A 19,415-nucleotide genomic window follows, 5' to 3' on the forward strand; every position below is an offset into this window, starting at 1 on the left:
GTGGTGAAGAATCTGAGGAGTGAGTGGCTACCGATCATTTAAGCAGCAGTGAAAGGTGGTGGGAGCTAGAGAAGCAAGGTCAGGAAGGAGGGAGTCTTCGGGACAAGGCAGAGAGGAGCGGAACTGCCTGCCTGGAAGGGGCATGCGAGGCTGGAAGCTGGAGCCACGTGTGAAGGCAATAAGATGGAACCCCAGGTCAGCTCCAGTGAGGGGTGAGGGCAATCTCATCAGCCCAGAGGGAAAGGCAGAGATGTGGGGACCAGTGGGAGGGGACGGTGACTTCTGGAGGACATGAGGAACGGCCCAGATATCCCCAGGAAGGTGCGATATAATAGTGGGGGTGCTGGACAAGGGAGAAAGACCCTGTGCCCAGCCTGGCCCCACCGGGAGCCCAGAGGTGAGGAGGCTAGAAATGACTGCTCCAAGGTGGGGGACCAGAGACCAGGCTGGCAGCAGGAGGAGGGGGCCTCCTACAGAGGCTCTGAGTCCTCCCTGACCCCTGGTAATAGGCACTGGCAACCCCTGGACTGGCAGAAGCTCCTGTGGCCCACTCTCCACCTTGGGAGCTTCTGTCCCCATACACAGCCCCCCTTCCTTGGCCTGGTCGGACTTACATTCTTGCCACGGTCCTGGCTGGGCTCCTCAGGGGCTAGCTCTCCAATCAGCAGTGGCTTCATGAACTTGCCCACAAAATCAAGGTCGCGGTGGAAAGCACGGAATGCATCCTGGGGAGCAGAGGGGCAGGTGTGAGCAGGAGGCTCCCCAGGAAGGCAGGGCTTACCAGCAGGAACTCTGCATCCCACCAGGATGCAGAATGGGGATTCCCTTGATCCAGCCCCAAATGCTCTCTGGGGTTTCATCCTGGGCAGATTTGCAACTCAGTACCCAAATGCAGCGATGGGGCTGCCTGGGTCTCTGCCCTGAAGAGAGGCAGAGCTCGCTAAGGGTGTGTGCATAGTGGGTTCCCTTGGGGAGTCAGAAAAAATACCCCTCCAGGCCACAGTGGGCGGGGCCCAGAAAGAACAGGAGTCTCTGCAGGCTCCACAGCAGGATGCCCAGTGCCTGCCAAACGGCACCACCCACCACCCCGTGCACACGGCTATCGAGAAGGGAACAAGGCTAGAGACTACTACAGTCTGGAAGATCTGCTTAGATCACGTTAAACCAGACGAGTACGGAATTAGGTAAGAAGCATTTCTGAAAAAGCTTTTTCATGATTTGAAAGAGTTGAAAATAATTATAAAAATTATGAAAAATATGTTGGGGAAGCTCTAAGCTAGTGTGTGTTAAGGTGGTAGCATTGTGCCTTGCTTTATTTTCATTATTTTTCAAATTTTCTCTAATATTTCTGTATCACTTTTAAAATAAAAACAGTATCGTACATTTTAATCTCTTTTCCAATTATAAAGCAATAATGTGCGTAACTCTGGCCAATTTAGGAAATGTACAGAAGAATAAAGAGGACAATAAATACCGCCCACAGTAAATTGTTGCTAATGGTTTAGCATATTTCCTTCCAGTTTCTTTCTAGGCAGGTGGTTATATATATTACACAAATCATCTCACAACAAATACAGCATCTCCATTAGAGATGAGCTGGCACCAGGTTCCCCGGATGAGATATCCCAGGGGGTAAACAACACTCACCCTGCACTGAACCAAACTTCAGACATTGCTAGGAAAGAGGAACAAGTCAAATGACACCATGAGGAGCAATCAGAAAAAAATCAGCACAGTGGGGAAAGAGTATGGGCACATGTGTGGAGATTCAAAGACTGAAAAAGAGAACGCAAATGTGGCAAAATGTTGAGATGAGTGCATCTCAGTTGAAGTTACACAGGTGTTCACTTACTCTTTCAACCTTTCTGTATGTTTGGAAATGTTCAAAATTTTAAAAAGATGAAGCTGGAGGAATGGGGGAAAGGCTGACAACTCAAAAAAAGTGTTTTCAACCCCCCATGAAAATACCTGGTGATGGTAACTGCCAGCCTTCTCCTACTTCCTTACTGCAACCCTGGCATTGAGTCCTTTTGCCTGGTCTCTCTTCTATTTATGTCTAGAAAGATTTACAAAGCAACACTTTGTGCAGAGGAAAACTGGGCCCAGAGTTTTAAAAAACCGACTGTGTCCCCCTAGCTGAACCGAAAGGGATGGTAGGTTTGATCAAGTGTGTTTCTGGACAAGCGATGTTTGCTATTCCACGGGCCTGGGCAGTCATGGGAGGCCTGGGTCCAATGTTGGCCAGCTGCCACTCTGGGCCAGCCACCCCCACCCCGCCAGCCACAGGCTCCCCCACAAAGTGAGGACCTTCTTCCCACCTTGGATGTCGGAAGGTGCCAGGAGAGCCCCATGGGGAGCTTCCCAAGTCAGGGCGCAGGTGTTGGTGCAGACTGAAACCTAACTGCCTGCCCAAGTCTGAGCCTAAAAAAGCCCCTTCGCTGGCCCTCTTCACAGCAGATCATGGCTTCAGGAAATGAACAGGAAGTCTTCAGTAACATAGTTTCCTAGGGAGCAATGGCTACACTTGATAACAAAGTGATCACTCCCTACTCTCACTGAGAGGTAAAGTTCAGCCTGTCAGGAGAGCCCTCCTGTCTCCTGGCTGCCCCCACCCCTCCTCCCAGGTCTGGGTCATGCCTCCGAGCGCCTTGCCTGGGCCAGGGAACCTGGTGGAGCAGACAGACAGGCTCCTGGGTGGCCTGAAGCCACTCCTTTGCTATTTCCCTCGGGTTCTGGGGCAGCCTCACATCCCTGAGGCCAGGGGAAGGGAGGGCGGGATGCCAGGGAGAGCCAGGAGTGCTGTTTACATCCCATCCCTGATGCCTCAAAGCCCTACTGTCCAGATGAAGACTGGAAGGCAGGAAGGTGGCATCCTGTGCTCCAAGCGACAGAGCCGGAATCAAGTCCAGGTTCACCTGACTCAGGACTGCTTCCCCACACGCCACACACGCCTGCCAGCTGGGGACGCGTACTGCTGCTGGATGTCCCGTTGTCTGCGGTAGATCTGGCAGCTTCCCAAACAGGCCTGGTGGGAACCACCCTAGAAGTCACCAAGCTCATTCCTGTGCCTGGGCCTTTGCAGGGCTCTTCTTCCTGCCTGGAGCCCGACTCCCTTAGCGCGTTGTGGTGGCTTCTCCCAACCACCCCATTGAAATGGCTATTTCAGGACACTGCCCTGTGTCATCATCTTCCTAACAGTTACCCAGATCACAAGCTAGATTAGGTACTCACTCTGTTAGCCTTCCCCACTAGGATATAAGCTCCACGAGGGCAGGGCCATGTCTGTCTTGTTTGCTGCAATAACCCCAATGCTCACAAAGCCTCACAGAGGCTCACACGTGAACCTGGGGGCCAGGACCCCACGGCTGTGCACCCTCCAATTCCAGGAGACTTTCCCACTCAGGCTCCTCTGCTGTTTTCAACAACTGGGCTTATGCTTCTGGAACATCAGAATTCTTCTCCTTCCCCAGCACCCACACACTGGCAGTCGGTAAAACTGCCACATGCTGAGGTTATGCAGGCTAGCCCCTGACCCCGGACTTGGCCACAGAAGCTGCTAATTAGAGAAGGTCCTGTTTTAGAGATGAGAAGAAGCTGTGGAAGGCGAAGCTACCTGCCCACGAGCACACTCTGAAGGTGCCTAACTCTAGTTTTCTGCTATTAATACAAAGGCCTCCATCAAAATGAGCTTCGCCCTCCCTGAGAGATGACCACTTTTCGTGTGCCCCCACCACCCGGCCCCAAATGCCACAGATGTGCCCCACACACTTGCAGAGAGTTCCCAGTACCTGCTGGATTACAAAAATAGCTGGCTGGGCAAGGTAGGCCAAGGGGCAAGGCAAACTCAGGGCCAATCCAAATGCTGACTTTGGAACAAGAACTGGAACCAGGATCTGTCCTCATCTGACAGGGAGAGAGGCCAAAGACTTTCCAGTAAGAAGACCCAGGATGCAGGTGAAGAGAAGGGAGGGACAAGGAGGCTGAGAGCTGAGCAACCCGTCCCCAGGTATGTGCTGTGGGGTGGGGAGGTCAGGCTGCAGGAAGGGGGGCCAGAACACCCAGGTTGCCAAGTGGAAGCCACATTATGTCACACTTCCTGGCCTTCCCCAGTCCCCACTTCTGCCATCACCCAGCCCCAGCCATCTTCTGCCTGGCAACCTCTTCCCTGACCCGGCCACACCCTGGTAGAGCTCGCAGCTCCACACGCAGCACGCAGCCTCTCAGTGAGAAGTAGGGAGTGATCACAGATTTGGTTCTGGCAGCGTCCACCTTGTCTGTAGAGCAAGGCTAGTCACTGGTTCAGCTTCATGCATCCGGGCACTTGCCCGGGACTCGGGAAGTGCAGGAGGAGCAAACTCAGGGCCCCCAGTGCTGCAGGCAGTAGCGCCAGGAACAGGACTGGGGAATGGGGGTTAGAGAGGGAGAAGCACAGGAGGGACCCCAAGTGCACAGAGCTGGAGACAGGGACAGTTACTTCCTGTCTGAAGCAGAGATGCAGGCAGGGCTGAAAGCCCCTGTGCCATGTCCCCTCCAAGGGAAAGACGCAATGGAAGTTGGTGGTGCAGTGCCGGCAGATCGTGAGTTTAGGGCCCTTGGTGAGAGGTCTGCTGCTGTCAGGTCCCTGCCCCCGGCACAACCAGAGGAGGGATTTCATGTGCAGTAAATGCTTTTTCTTTTGGCAAAAATGGAGTCACTAAGGTTTCTTCTTCACACTCCTTCTTTCCCTATTTACTGAACTTCCTACTAGTGTGCGGGGACATGCACACACATTTTGATGCACTAGGCTAAAGGGCACACAGTAATGATCCCTCACACCCGTAGAGCATTCTGAAGTTTAGAGATCTCATACACAGCCCTTGAGCCTGATAATAGCCTTCCCATTTCATAGACATGAAAAGTAGGGTTCACAGTAAATGCCTTGCTTAGGAATTCAGAGCTAGGACTCAAACCCAGCTCCGCTGCTTCTAAATACTGCCCATGACCTTCCTGCCCTTTCTAAAGGAGATCAGGGATTTGTTCCATTTTCAGTGTCTTGCCTTCTCACAAGAACAGCAGAGGACCAGATTAAAAGATGGAATGAATCTTGACCTCTCCTTGTGACCTATGCAGATAAGGCAGGAAAATCTGGCTCACACAAGGTGGGAATGTGGGCAGGGTTTGGGGGTGCTGGTATCTAGAGGCAGAGGGTCCAGAGTCAAGTCCCAGCTTGAGAGGAAGAAAGGAACCCAGCAGATGCGATCACTTGTCTGTGAATTATTTGTCTTTGTGCCCAGGGCCAGCTCAGAGCCATGGAGAAACTGAATAAATGTGCAGTGAATCACAGTTGAAGATCCGAAGTCCCAAGTGGGGTAAGTTCTGCAGCGGTGGGACTCTGCCTGACAAGAGCAGACACCCTTGGGGCACAGGTGGGGGTTCCTTTTGCCTACAGCAAGGCAAAGACCAGAGAAGTGCCAGAGGGCCAGAGGGAAGGGGCGAGAGGGAGGAAGGCAGGAAGGGAGGGAAGGCGGCTGGGAGGACTCAGTGATGGCAGACCCTGAATTTAGGTCTCAGCACTGCCACTTGAGCAAGGAGCAATAAGACGTAACAACAGGGCTGATCCGAGGGCTACACAAGGTTATATGAAGGTGCTGTATGAGCTGCAAACATTAAGCAACTTTTATTCTTACAGGCAAGGCCAAATTTAACTTCTCTGGGGAGGCAAAGGTGAAATGTCAACTGCCTTTGCCCTTGACTAGGTTACCCATGCTCTTGACTAGGTCATCGTTTTGGTGATGAGGCAGTCCTGATTTCTGAGGTCTTTTTTTCTACAGAAAAAGGAAAATCCCCTATTGAGGCCCCAACTGTAGCATGAAAGGCCTGCTGGATTTCCAGCCTCTTGGGAGCAAGTTACTGCATTGTGATGAGTGCCTAAGAGTGCATCAAAAATGCTGCAGGGGAGCCGACCTCTATCTGCTGAGCAGTCCCTCTCCACATTTGCTAGACCTACAAATCCTCTGTCCCTCCCCTAGCTCTGAGGAAGAAGTCCAGGCCCCAGGGGGCAAAAGCCACCTACCTTCTCAACAGCTTAAAAATAAGGGTCTCTAGATTCCTAGCCTATTCCTGCCTCTCCTCAAGTCCCCTTCCCAAACACCCCATAATTCCCATTGCCTTTTCCTAACCAAGACAGTTAAAGAGAGAGACTCCAACTGCTCATTCCATATGCAACTATATTCTCCGTTAGTGCATTTCATGCCCTAAAAGACTTATATCTGAGGCTTTGGGGACAGGAGTTTCTTTATGTCTTGCTATACCAAATAAGCTGTCATAGATTTAAACTTTTCTCTCCAATTCCTTTTTGCTTACTTTACATTCTAGCTGTTACAAATCTTAGTGTCAATGTATCTGATACCACTCCGATGCATTTATCTAGTGCTCACAACTTATGAAGTTCTTTGCTACATAAGAAAACAAGTTTTTTTCCACATATTTAACACTATGGATGATCAGACCAATCCATTGTATTTGACTTGTCCTTCTAGGCAGGCAACTTTTTGGTGAAGGCCTGACGTGGGCAGAAACCCTCTGGAATTTACCTATGAAATCGTGAACACGTGAAAAGTCCGGCAACATGGAATAGTGGAAAGACCCCCAACCAGGAGTCAGGAGGTCTTTTACTTGGGAATTACCCTTACCTAACCTCCTCACATGGTTGCACAGAGGTCCAAGTGAGAAAATACACTGATGGTGTTTGAAAACCTTATACCACCTACTTTCTGATGAGCACCACAGACCCAAGGCCCTAAACAGTTCAAAAGCAGGAAAAGCTGAAGGGGCCAAAAGCTGCAGATGCTATGGCAGACTCTCTTCTCGATCTCGAATACACCTGGACCCTGTTCCTGAAAACAGAGCTGAGTAACAGCTTAGCTTGCAGCTAGCTGCCTGGGCTGGCTCCCTGGCTAGGCCTGTTGCATTAAGACTTGGAAGAGGTGGGGAAATCAAGACCTCCACACACCAACAAGGGTTCATACAACTTGGACAGCAAAGGCCCACAAACAGGTCAGCATGCCAGACCTCCAGGTGAAATGATCCATGTCAAGCTTATCCTGCCAGGGCCTCTCCCCTATTCACCCAGCCCAAGTTCACTATTCTCCCTGATGGCTTCCAGCTCACTGCCACCAAGAGAGGTCCCTTCTTCCCTCCTTGCCTCTGTTCTTTTCCCTCTCTGCTCTTTGAGTCTAGGTGACTCCAGCTGCACGTTTAAGAAATCAGACCGGGGGTTCAGGGATGCAGAGGGGGTGCGGTGTAAACACGGAGCCACAGGTTTGGTGCATTTGCTGACGATAAGATGGGCAGCTCTGGCACCCCTGTACCCTCAGGAGTGCAAGAATGAGGGAAGGGCATTCCTAGCTGGATTTACAAACAGAAGACCATTGAGACAAAGTCCCAGAGTAACCTCTCAGGGTGCAGCTGGACCTGTTGCCAAGCCAGCCCAGTGCTGCTAAGTCCACGGGGCTCAAGGCTTCTCTCCAGCTAGGCTTCGCAACCTCCAGCCCTTTTTCCTTCCCATTCCCCACCTCCGTCCCCAAGAACGCCGACCCTTGGGGTGGGGTCCTGGTAGTCCGAAGAGCGTGGGAACAGGAGGTACCCGGCAGTCTGAGTAACACAGCCATTGCGGACCTTCGGAGACAAGAATCCAGGCAGGGACGAGCCCGGCAAGGGACTAGCCTTTCTTCCCCGCGCCCTAGATTGGCTGGAGAGTGAGGGACGCATGCCGAGTCCCACACCTGGCTTCTCTCCCGCTCCTTTCCGCGGCGCCCGGGGCGGCCATCTTCCACGCGGGGCTGGTGGTGGTGGTGGTGGGGATTGGCGCCAAGGCCCTGGGCCCGAAAGTCCCCTTTGGGGGGGTCCCCGGCTCCGGGTGTGCCCGCGGAAGGCGGAAGCCTGGGTCCCGGCGCGCGCGGTGCAGCCTGCACGGTTCTCCACCGCGCCGCTACCTTCCGGGCTCCCAAATCCGATCCCCACAGCAAGTTGGCACCGCTGTCCGAGAGGCTGAGGATGCCGGGGGATGGGAGCTGGGGGGTGGACTCGGTAGACACTTTCCTTCCCCCGCTGGCCGCCCCAAGCCCAAGGCGATGGAGGTCTCGGTTGGCGTCCCGGGACCCGTGTCTCCTGATTCCCGCCCGCAGCGGTGAGAGGTGGCGGGAGAGCCGCCCGGCAGCCTTACCGTAGCATCTTCCCCCGCGTAGTGCCCGATGACCCGGTGGCCCCCCGGGTGCCGACTGCACCATTTGGTGATGTTGTAGACCTTGCGGTCGATGACAAGCCATTTGTCGGTGCGCAGGTTGTGCTTCTGAATCTCCTCCCAGCTGAAGGTGGGCATCGGGGCCTCGCGCTCGGGAGTCCCCTCACCCTGGTTGCCCCCCTTCCCCATGCTGCCTGCCCGCCGACCGGGAAGCCCCGTGCACTGCGGCCTCCCGCGCAGGCTGCCCGCGAGTGCCGCCCGGGCCCCGCTCGGTTCGGCTTTTGTCTTCTCCTCCTCCTCCCACCGCGCCCCCTCCCCCAGCCTCCTCGCCTGCGCTCGGGAGTGTCACCGGAATATCCCCGGCTTCCCACTGCCCCCAAGCGGTCGCCTTCTCCGCCCCTCCCTCCGCCCGCCAGTCCGCGGGGGACTTTCGCCTCCAGTTAAAACTCCGGGGTTGCTCAGGGCCCCGACGCCTCCGGCGCCCGCCCCTCCGGCTGCCCCCGCCCGCAGCTCCGCATCCTCCCGCGTTCGCCGCCGCCGGGGTTTCCACAGTGATCAGCAGAGCGCCTGCACCAATCCGGGCGCGCCGCCCCGCCTGCCATTGGCCCAGGAGGATCTTTCGAAGGCCAGCGGGCCGGAGCGGCAGTCCCCGGCTCCCCCGCCCGCCCGCGCGGAGTCGAGCCACCTTGCGGACGGCTACGTGTTCGACCTCCTCCCTCCCCCGCGGCTGCCCGGGCGCCGTGGGAGATCCCGGAGGAGCGGCGCCGGCGGGCAGGGCGGTTCGCCCCGAGCGTGTGAGAGCACCCCTCGCGCTCCCGGGCTTTGCCCTTGATGCCGGCACCCTCCTGGGACTGGCTTGTCTAGGTGACTGCCTTCCCCAGCCCGCCGGAATGGGCACTACACACTGTCCGCGCCTTCCGCACTGCTGCCCCCCCTGCAACCTTCCTGGAGAAACAAGCCGGCCTCGGGCCTGTCCAGTGCCCTGAACCCTGTAATCAGACGATCTCAGAAAGGAATTGTGGAACCTCTGCTCTGCCTCTTTGTGCTGGGCGCCACGGTGGTGGAAGGAGAGGGCGGCCGTGATGGGGGGACCGGGGGCGCGACGCTGAACAGTACGCGGTCCTTGCCCTGGATTCAGGAAACTCACAGCCTAGCTGGGAGATGAACCTGGTACAATACACGATTAACTGGGCAGTGGCGTAGTACCGACTCCGGGAAATAAAGATGGGGCATCAACAGGATAGGTGGAGGGACAGACCCCCCAGACCCCAACTGGATGCAGCTGCTTAGGATCAGTGCCCTCTGGGAAGGGGCTCACCTGGAGCCCTGGACTCAGGGTGGCTGGGGACAAGTGGGGCAGAAGAATGAACAGAGGGAGGTTGGGGGTGAAGATGGCCGTGTGAATCAGTTAGGAGTTAGGCAGGGGCCCTAATAATTCAATGGAATGATTTCTCATTAGCTTCTCACCCCAACCCTGTGAGGTGAACAGCACCACATCTAACTGAAATGTGGAAAGGCTGAGGTTTAAGGTAGAAGGGCCAAATGCACATGGTTAGCAAGTGGCACAGCTGGGCTCCTTCTGGACCTCACACTGCCTCTTTCCTGATGAGGTCAGTGGAAAGGAACCATTGTAGAAACTGCTGGGGAGCAACCTGATGCAGGGGGTGCAGGATGATCACTCTGGCCAACTGGTGGGGACAGGGCAGTGGGGCTACTTAAGGCCCCTTTCGTGCTATTCCCACAGTGGTCAGTGACAGAATCTGGACCTGAGTACCACCTTTCGAATAAGCCCACCCACATCACAGAGAGACCTAGGTGTCATCTTGCTTAGGCAACAAGCATTCTCCAGAGGACATGTCAGCAAGCCAGAAACCCACCTTTCCCTGACCCCTCCCCTCAAAGAGCCCGCCAAAAACCCTGGCCATAAAGAGCCTCTTGACCTGTTAAAGACCCCTTTTTCCTTTGTTCTGCTGGCCAGGACAGAGGGGTCCCTCTCAGGTTTAGCAATAAACCTGCTTGGACTGTTGAGTCTGCATCCCTTTCAGTCGGCCTCCTTTGTCCATGCTGGTATCAGGTCCTGAGCATCCTTCATCCACAACACAAACTCAACACAACACAAACTCCGGACAGGAAGAGAACAAGGCCTTTCTGGCTTTGAAGAGTGGGAACAGACACACAAACCAAAAGACTCGCTCCCGAGATAAGAGAGGATGAAGCAAGCACCTCAGGAGAGCACATCGACTTTTAAGCCTGCTAAAGGTTTACTGAAATGGTAACCAAGACTGTTATTTTTTCAAAATGGGGATTAATACGACATATATTAATGAAAAATTTTAAAAGGTTGTGGAGCTCAGAGCAGGGAGTGATATCTGAAAGGGAAACTTGGGTATTACCTCATAGAGGAGATTTGAAGACTGAGAAAAGAGCACGCGGGAAGCCACCAAGGCTCTGAAGGGCAGCAAGTGTGTTTGGGGTGGGCAGGAAGTGTGGACCAGCCAAAGTGTGGGGCTCCCAGGAGGTCCCAGCATGGCACTCTCCAGAGCAGGCCCTGAAAAAACATTAGCTAAAGACAAATGAATGAATAAATAAAAAGAACACTCAGACCATTGATAGAGAAAAACTGAGAGCTCCAAAACCTGGCATTCTTTTATCTTCCTAGATGAGAAGGTTTTTCTCTATATTAACTATTAAAGTGTAATTGAATTTTTTTTAATGTTAGGATTACTAGATACAAGATTATAAATAACAATAGTTGTAGTAAAAAATGCCCCAAATATGCATAAAGGAAATAGAAAGATAATTTTAAAATGTTAGGAAGAACCACATCAACAAGAGTCCTGGTAAAATAAGACCTACGATCAGCTAGTTGCCCTGTCAGAGTTTATGAAGCATCCTTAATAGCAAACTCTGAATGAATCACTGGAACACACATAATTTTAAAATTACAAGATACTTGGAGAAAACAAAATCATCTTAGCAGTATATGGAGAGGCAAAATTAGCACCAATACCATTACTCACATTGGATTGTAAAGTGTCACATTTTTATTCCCTGAAATAAAGTTCATTCTTGAAAAAGTTAAAAAAAAAAAAAAAAGAACAGTGAGGAATGACTCCAGGGACCTTCTGGTGAGAACTGCCATGGGTGGGGTTCAAACTGGGAAAAGCCTTGCAGGCTTTGGTAAGGATGGAGAATTTGATCCAGAGGAGGTGCGGAAATTCATGAAGCAGGAGTGTGCTAGCACCAGATCTATGGTGTAGGAAGAGAACTTGGCAGGCAAGGTGGGGCTGGGATGGGATGCGCAGAGAACCTGGAAGCACCAAGAGTTCAGAGGCTACTGCAGTGCTCCAGGAGAGAGGAGCAGAGGAGGCTCGAACTGAGAGAACTTTGGAAGGCTGAAGCCCACAGCAGACAATGCCTTGCCCCCATCTGCCCTCTTCCTGCTCTATTATTTATGGTGGTCACTACTTGGATGACTAATGAGACTGTTCCCTTAAAGCAAACATATAGTATCCCCCTGATCCCAGAGTCATTTAGGAAAAGGGGTGATCTCAGGAAAAGAGGTTCCCATGGCTTCCTCCTGCCCCACAGAATCCCTCTGCATGCCCCCAGCAGTGCCAAGGACCACAGCTTCCTGAGGATCTTGCAAGGAACTCGTTGTGATCATTGCACTTTATCAGGGACAAAAGAGGCCAGCCTAGGTGGCTTGGAGCCCAGGTCCTCTCAGCCAGCCAAGTGGGTGAAAGGCTGGGCATGGTGGAGAGGTGACTTGGGAGACAGGTCCTGAGGGATGAAGCTTGTTCCACTGATCCCCACAGAACAGGTAAGGGGGCTTTCCTTCTTGTCCTAACAGGAGTATTTGACGCAAACTGGTGGAGTCACGGAAACAGAGACAGGTTAATCAGGAGTAGTCATGGGGGCAATGAGAGGGCACATGATTCTGACACAGAGCACACCACAGGCAGGTGACCAGCTGACCAAAGCAGAACACTCCTCCCGGCACCTTGTCTCTTCCTTTTCTTGGATAACTAAGTCACCCCAATCATTAAAAAATCTTCAGTCGACTTTTTCTCAAGCCATGGCCCTTTCTTTCACAGTCCATTTATTACGGAATTTTGTTAATGAATAGTCAACCTCTCTGGGTCTACATTCTGTAACCCATTCATTCCTCTGTCATTACAATCTTCTCCATGTCTGATCGTAGTGATAGCAATCCCTTGTTTCGCCTATCGAGTTAGGCTATGCAAAGGACTCTTCTATGGTGGACAAGAGTGTTCAGAATGATGGCTGGTACTGAGCAAGCATTCAGTAGGTGGTGGTTCTTAATCTCTCCTCTTCTTATCATTCCTCACAAGACTAGGTAGGAGTTACACAGACACTTGGGGAGGTAACATGTCTGGCCCCTCAGCCAACAGAGTCCTTGGATGAAAACCCCAGACCTTGCTTTCATTAAGCCTTCTAGAATGGGTGATGCCCACTCAAGAGCACTTGGGGAACCCAGGCTTTGGGGAATCTGCCTAATCAATGACTCTGTGACATCAAATAAGGTCACTGGATATTACTTTTACAATGTGCCCCTCTGGGTCCCCATCAGGGAAGGACAGTGGCATGATGGACTGCGAGCCAGACCCCAGAGGACATGGGTATTAGAAGACACAGATTTTAGTTCAGGCTCTGACCCCTATTGGCCATGTGACATTCCTTGGCCAGGACACTGTATCTTTGAGCCTCAGTTGTGTGTCAAATGGAATACCTACCTCATAGGATTATAAAGGTAAAATCGGGCAAATACAATAAAAACAAAAAAGCTTGACAGCTGATGAAGTAATATACCCAATATAAGGGATTTATTGTTGCTGTCGTTAGTCTATGAGTAGTGCCAGGTTTTTGGTGCCACTTTATTTGTTTCTTTGGCTATCAGTACTGATAATTAAGATTTCTTGAGCATTTATTGTGTATTAATCACTGTGTTAAATCCTGTAAATCCATTATCTATCTTAATCCCCATAACAATGCTACAAGGACCACTAATGACCTGAGCCTTGGAGAAGTTGAGGAGTTAGGCCCAGGCCCTACAACTTAGCAGCAAAGATGGAATTTGTCTGCTTCTGTAGCCCATGCCCTTTCCACCAAACTGTACTGCCTTGTTGAGAGTAGTGTTTAAATCGTAAATGGTAAAGCCTAAAACCATTCATTCATTCATGCAACAGCTGTGTGTTGAGTGCCCACTCACGTCAGAGTAAACAAGGAGGCGATGTTGAGGGACTAAGCAGTGTTCACCAGGAGGAGGAGCTGCACTGGAGCCCTTAGGTTTTGCTTTCAAGTTTACTAAGTTCGAGTGCATTTGCTCATTTCATAATGTCATAGTTTTAGAGCTGAAAGGACCATATTATACCAACAAGATGGGTAAGGCCCAGTGAGGACAAGGGGTTTAGCCAAGGCCATGTAGCAAATTAGTGGCAGAATGAGGACTAGAAATTCAGGTTTCTGACTCAAAGGTCCGTGCTCTTTCGTCCGCGGTCTAGTTACCAGCAACAACCAAAAGCAATACACATGGCAAGACTTGGTCTAACACTGCAGCTGGGATTTGACTTTCTATTCCAAAGTAAGAGATCTTTCCAAACTAGCATTACTTCAAGGCAACTCATATGCATTTGAGCATGATGCTTACAGCATCTAAGAGCTCCAAAGAGTCTCAGAGCCTGGACCCTGAAATGTTCACCTCCTCAGCTTGGAGAGACCAGGTTTGGGAAGCTTCAGTCTGCTTGGGGTAGGGACTTACAGAGCCCCAGCAGGCTCGTCTCCAGCCTTTGGTTCACCATGCAGCTGGCTCTCACTGCTGACTCCCAAACATCAGGTGACCTAAAGGAGGAAACATGCTGGGAAGTGGGTATGACGTTATTGTTTCCATTTTATGGTTGAAGAAATTGAAGCTCAGTGACGTTCAGTAATTGGCATAGCTGGGATTTGACTTTCTATTCCAAAGTAAGACCTCTTTCCAAACTAACATTACTTCAAGGCAACTCATTTAACTCTTGATGCTTGGTTTTCTCATCTGTAACAAAGAAAGCAATATATATATATATATATATATATATATATATATATATATATATATATATATACAGCCTGCTTACTTCAAAGGGCTGTTGTGACAATCACCTGACATAATGGATAGAAAGCACTTTGAAATTGTTATACATGTAGGTTAAATAATGCAGATGCACGTCTATATATAGATGTGACATTTACACGTATCTATAGTGTTGGAGCTAGAGGCAAGTTAGCATCTATGTGACATTTACACGTATCTATAGTGTTGGAGCTAGAGGCAAGTTAGCATCTAATCTAATCATGTGGTTTCACCCTGATGGCTGCAGAGCCAGAACCAGATTTTATGTCTTTTGGTTTCTATTCCAGGGCTCTTTCCCCAAGGGCCTTCAGGAATCTGCAGAGCTGGGCAGAAACACTGCTGCTGTGCTTCAGTCACTCTCCTTCCATTTGTTTAATGTCTGGTGAGACAGATGTCCGCAGGGTTCAGTTCGTGTATGACCAACTTTGGGAGGCTCAGGAAGGGCAGAGGGAGCACTTCCAGGAAAGGGGCGGGTGTCCACAGGAGCAGAACTGAAACACAGGAGAAGCGCAGTCTGGGCGCTCAGGCCACAGCCCTGCAAGGTGCAGGCCAAGATGCGACAGGGTCACAGGAAGGCTATAACTTGGGATGGAGGGGATCCTGGTGGTGATCTGTTTTTACCTTTAAGACAGAGAAACTGAGGCCTTGTCCCAAATCACCCAGCAGTTGGGAAATCTGAGAGCTTCCTGTTTCTAATAGAGTTGTCTAGGCATCTGGATTGTCCTCAATGTCAGTAACTAAAATTCCTGGATAAAATACATAAAGCATCACTGAAATGCAGCAGCTGCCAATTGCCTCAGCGTGTAAAGGCTTGTCAGACCTTGGATGGTGTGTCCCTGTGTCCACAGAGCAGCATCTGGTTCCCGCCCTGTGGGAGATGGCACCTTGCCCTGGCACTACCGCTTAATTTCCTCGGCTATCTCCACCTGGAGGCCAAGCAGAGCAGGGGACAGCCAGAGTACTGGTGTGCTCGGGTAAGAACACCAAATAGGGGCAGAACAGACCCGAGTTCACGGCCTCATTTTACACCTCCTGGCTCTCCCCTTTCTTATAAAGAAAATGGTTTTGAGTTGATAATCTCTAACTCCTAATCTATGATTCTGCTTCTCCAAGAGCAATAGGTTGCTTCAAGTTTAAGGCGCCACCTCCCTGGTTTCAAGGCTGCCAAGCCGAGGAGGCAGCTGGGGCATCTGAGCAGGGGCTAGACCTCCCTGGTGCAGGCCGCTAGGAGGAACTGCCTGCCAGGCTTCTGAGTCATCCGGGAGTCCTGTCTGGACTCGTTCCTGGCTGCCTGGCAAATGCTAAGGGCCTACATGTCCCTGGGGGAGGTAAGATGGACAGTCTCTTTTGCTTCAAAGCCTACCTCTCCCAGGGACATGTAGCCTCTTACATTCTCAAAGAGATCCCATGGGTCTGCCAGGTTAGCTCCAGACCTCTAGCTATCTCTGAAGTCTACATCCTCGCCTGCTGAATCCAGCCATCTTTATCTTTCTGCCAGGGTTCTGCAGCCAGCATGTGAGGTCCTTCATGACCTGGCACCCACGTCACTTTTCTGTATCTTTTCTCCCTTCCAGCTGTAGACATGCCGAACTGTTCAGTGGTCCCCAGCATGACCATGACCTCTCAGTCATCCTGGCTTTGGGCCCATGCTCACCTCCTGGCCAGAGTGCCCTTCCCCACTTGTCTGCCTTCAATGCCTACTTGACCTTCACATTCAGTTTTCGAGTTGCCTCTACTGTGGCAAAGTCAGAAGTTCCTTGCCTGCGCTCCCAAAGCTCTCCTGACATAGGTAGCATCAACATTACTTGTATTTCTCCCTCTGTCATCAGACCTGTGGCTCCTGTGGCAAAAGGCTGACTCAGAGTTGAATTCTTGGTATGGGGTACATGTTGTGACCTTGTTAAACATTTGTGAGAACTCCAGGGAAAGCTTTGAGGAAAGAAATTGGAGCAGTGGGACTCACACCAGAGAGGTGGGGTATCCTGCCTTGAGGCCCCCTTGCTGGGCTGAGCAGCCAGGTCCTCTCCAGAAGTGCAGGGTAGTGGAAAGCCATGCCTCCGGGCTAGAACACCCTGTTCACATTCCAGCTCTGCATCTCAATTGCTTGCTGTGTGCCCTTGGACACAGCACTTCCTTCTGTCATTAAGCATTTATAGGCATGGTGGTGACTTTGTAGTGTGTTGCCTTAGCTAAGCTGAACTGCCATTCCCAGAATCCCCTTCTCCGTGGTGCCCTGGGCTTGTGGTGGCCATGAGAGAAACACGAGAAAGATTCGGAAGGTGCAAGAGAAGCACAGCCACTTTGTCGCACTCAGAAGGTCAGACACAGGGGCCAGCACTCACACACTGTCACTGCTCTGCTGGCCCCCCTTGTTGGCCTGGGGCAGCCACTGGGTCCGCAGCTCCTGGGCCAGGTGTGTGCAGCTCTCGGGGGAGGGGCCCCCGCCTGTCCCGCAGGTCACCCGCATCATGGAGACTGCAGGTGGTGAGAGCCAGACACCGTTCCAGCTTGTCCCTCGTCTTCCCTGATTTACATCCATCTTCCTTCCCAAGTGGGCCCAGCTGAGACCCAGGGACACCACCTTATACAGACTGCACCCCTTATACTGACCCCTACGAGAAACCCCTCATTCTCTACGGCTCCCTGAGGTCCTGCTTCTCTGATGGGACCCCTGCTAGGCACTGAAGACAAGGAAATAAACAAGTCATCCTCTTTGGGTCTCAGATTCCCCATCTGTACAATGGGAGAAGGGGTAATTAAATGAGTAAGATTCTCAACTTCTCTGTTAAATGTTTGATCAGATAAGCCCCCAGTGGAAGGCACATGGAGCCACTCGTTGCATACCCCAAGGGCTTAGGCACTGTTCCCCTGAGACAGGGCTTGGTGAGTCAAGAGGCCACCCAGGAGCCAGACTTCGATAACCTTGAGGCTGTGTCTGCTCTGGGCTAAAAGAGAGAACTTTGGGCTCAGTCCACCAGTTAGCTTGGCCAAACAACCACATTATTTTTCTTCCTTTAATCCTGAGGTCAAAGGTGGGAGGCACACAGCCTCTATACTGTGCTTCTCAAACAATCAGTGGTAAAGGACCAACTTAAAAAAACAATTTCCAATCCATCAAGACTGACACTTTCATAAAATACAATTAAAATGAATCACTAGGAAAAGAAAAGAAAAAAACCCAATGTCCAAGGCCAGAGTTTTTTATTAGAATTAGTAGGCATAAAATTTCTCCATCAAGTTGCTATAAACATTTCTAAATGCTTACTCTCGATTCCTATACTTACCCTGGTGTGGACAGGTGACAACTCGTGGACAGGTGCTGATGTGTGGCCCGTACTTGGGAGTAGTTCTGCATGATGCCAGAGAGACCAGAGACCAGGGGCGCAGCACCAGCTCCCGGACTGGTAGGCCCTGCTGCCCAAGGCTCCTTGCTCTTCTGGCAAACAAAATTAACAGGCCTTGGAACCATTCACTCTGTGACTTTACTCCCAGTAGGGCCCTCTCAGGGTCTCAGGTTTCTCATCTGTAAAATGGGGCGCTGTTAGACCGATAAGGAGACTCGTGTAAGGGAGGGCATCGTGTAAACTCTCCACTGGGTGGCGAGGACTGCTGAGCCTCCACTGGGTTTGGCTGTGGCTGCTTGATCTGAAGTTGGTGAAAGGGCTCCTGGAAGAGCACATTTTGGAAGTCCTGGGCACAGACACTGAGCTGCAGAGACAATGTCTTACTTAGCTCTGCTGAAGGTTTTCATGAGATCTCTAGGAGACGGAGGGCACGCGTGCTGCCCCAGAGACACAGAAGGATACGGAGAGAGAAGGGCAGGCACCCCTTTTCTATGAGACATCAGCAGGGCTCAGGGTGGTGAAGTCATCAGGGAAACTGATGAGTTTAGCTCCTCAAGGCTTCTGCTACTCTGAGAGGGTGGGAGCGTGACTTTGGGGAAGCACCCTTGTCTTTGGTGCCCCCGCTAAGCAGGGGCAGCAGTGAGGCAGGTTCCTTCAGGAAGCAGTGGACGTGGTGAGGTAATGAGATACTCTCTGTGGGCCCTGGGCCAACTGGGGGAGAGTCGATCTCCAGCATGCATCCTCAGTGGGGCAGGATCACCCCTCAGGTGGCAAAAACAGCTTCTCAGGGGCAAAAAAAAGCCTGGCTCTTTCTATATATAAACACAAATATACAAAAGTATGTAAATAGATAATAAACTTTTAAGAGGTGTCACCACTGGGGGGAAGTGTCTGAGATGGCTTCTTAGGGATATAATAAGGCAAAAAGGGTTTGGACATACTAACCTACAGAGTACAAAGTCCTGCCATTCTGTAAGTAGAGGCAATAAGCCAGGGAAATCCCCTCATGTTCACTCATATCCAGGTTGCCTCATTTGTAACAGCAAACCCGACTCCTGATCACCCTGCACATCGGGGCATCACAAGAGCCTTCAGCCTTTCCCACACCTGCCATTCGTTAGGGCCAGGCTGGTCTCTTCCAAAGCCCTGATCTGTCCACACGGCGCTCCTTAGCTGACTGTGATCCCTGAGCTGTCTTCAGAAGCTCACCGCAGCCTCTGCAGGAGAATTCAGGAAGTCTGGTGCATACTGGTTAGCTCTAAGGAGCCAAGCCCCTGCTCTTACATGAAAGGTGGAAACAACCCAGATGTCCTGCTTCTGGGACCGTGCCACAAGCCTGGGGCTGTTCTGGACACCCTTAGCTGAGCGGGAAACTTTCCCTCCTCACCCCGAGCCCCACGAGAGCCTGTCTGCAGCAGCAGCAGAGCCTCCACACTTCCTCGCTGCCTCCGCAGAGCCTCCCGACGACCCCCAGCTCCCGCTTGTGCCCTGCTCCATTTGGCTGCTTGGATCTTAAACATGCGCTGGAGCCTGTCACTCCCCTGCTTCCGGCTTTCCACTGTACTTAGAATAGTCAATGCCTCACCGCAAGACTGCTTTCGGGTTCTGAAAAGGCAAGTTCTTTCCTGTTTTATGGCCAAGCTGCTGGCTTGGCCTGTTAGTGTTCCTCCTCACCCCCTGTCCATATCTGGCTCAAAAGTCAGACCTCAGAGGGGTT

General features: G+C 51.7%; 1 protein-coding gene across 7 annotated transcripts in view; it reads right to left on the reverse strand.

Annotated features, from left to right (window-relative positions):
* Positions 1 to 19,415, reverse strand: part of FADS2 (fatty acid desaturase 2) — a 115,921-nt gene that overhangs the window by 21,644 nt on the left and 74,862 nt on the right. For 4 of the 7 annotated variants that reach the window (XM_036925507.2, XM_036925500.2, XM_036925523.2 and 1 more), the window contains one exon: positions 615 to 725. In XM_036925507.2, the coding sequence (XP_036781402.2) occupies positions 615 to 725 (111 nt within the window). Of the gene's footprint in view, positions 1 to 614; positions 726 to 8,203; positions 8,668 to 10,614; positions 10,770 to 19,415 lie in introns of those variants that run through there. The other 3 variants (XM_036925515.2, XM_036925528.2, XM_036925486.2) reach the window with 2 other exon arrangements.

This window comes from Manis pentadactyla, chromosome 9 (genome assembly GCF_030020395.1).
Source record: "Manis pentadactyla isolate mManPen7 chromosome 9, mManPen7.hap1, whole genome shotgun sequence".
Taxonomy (NCBI): domain Eukaryota; kingdom Metazoa; phylum Chordata; class Mammalia; order Pholidota; family Manidae; genus Manis; species Manis pentadactyla.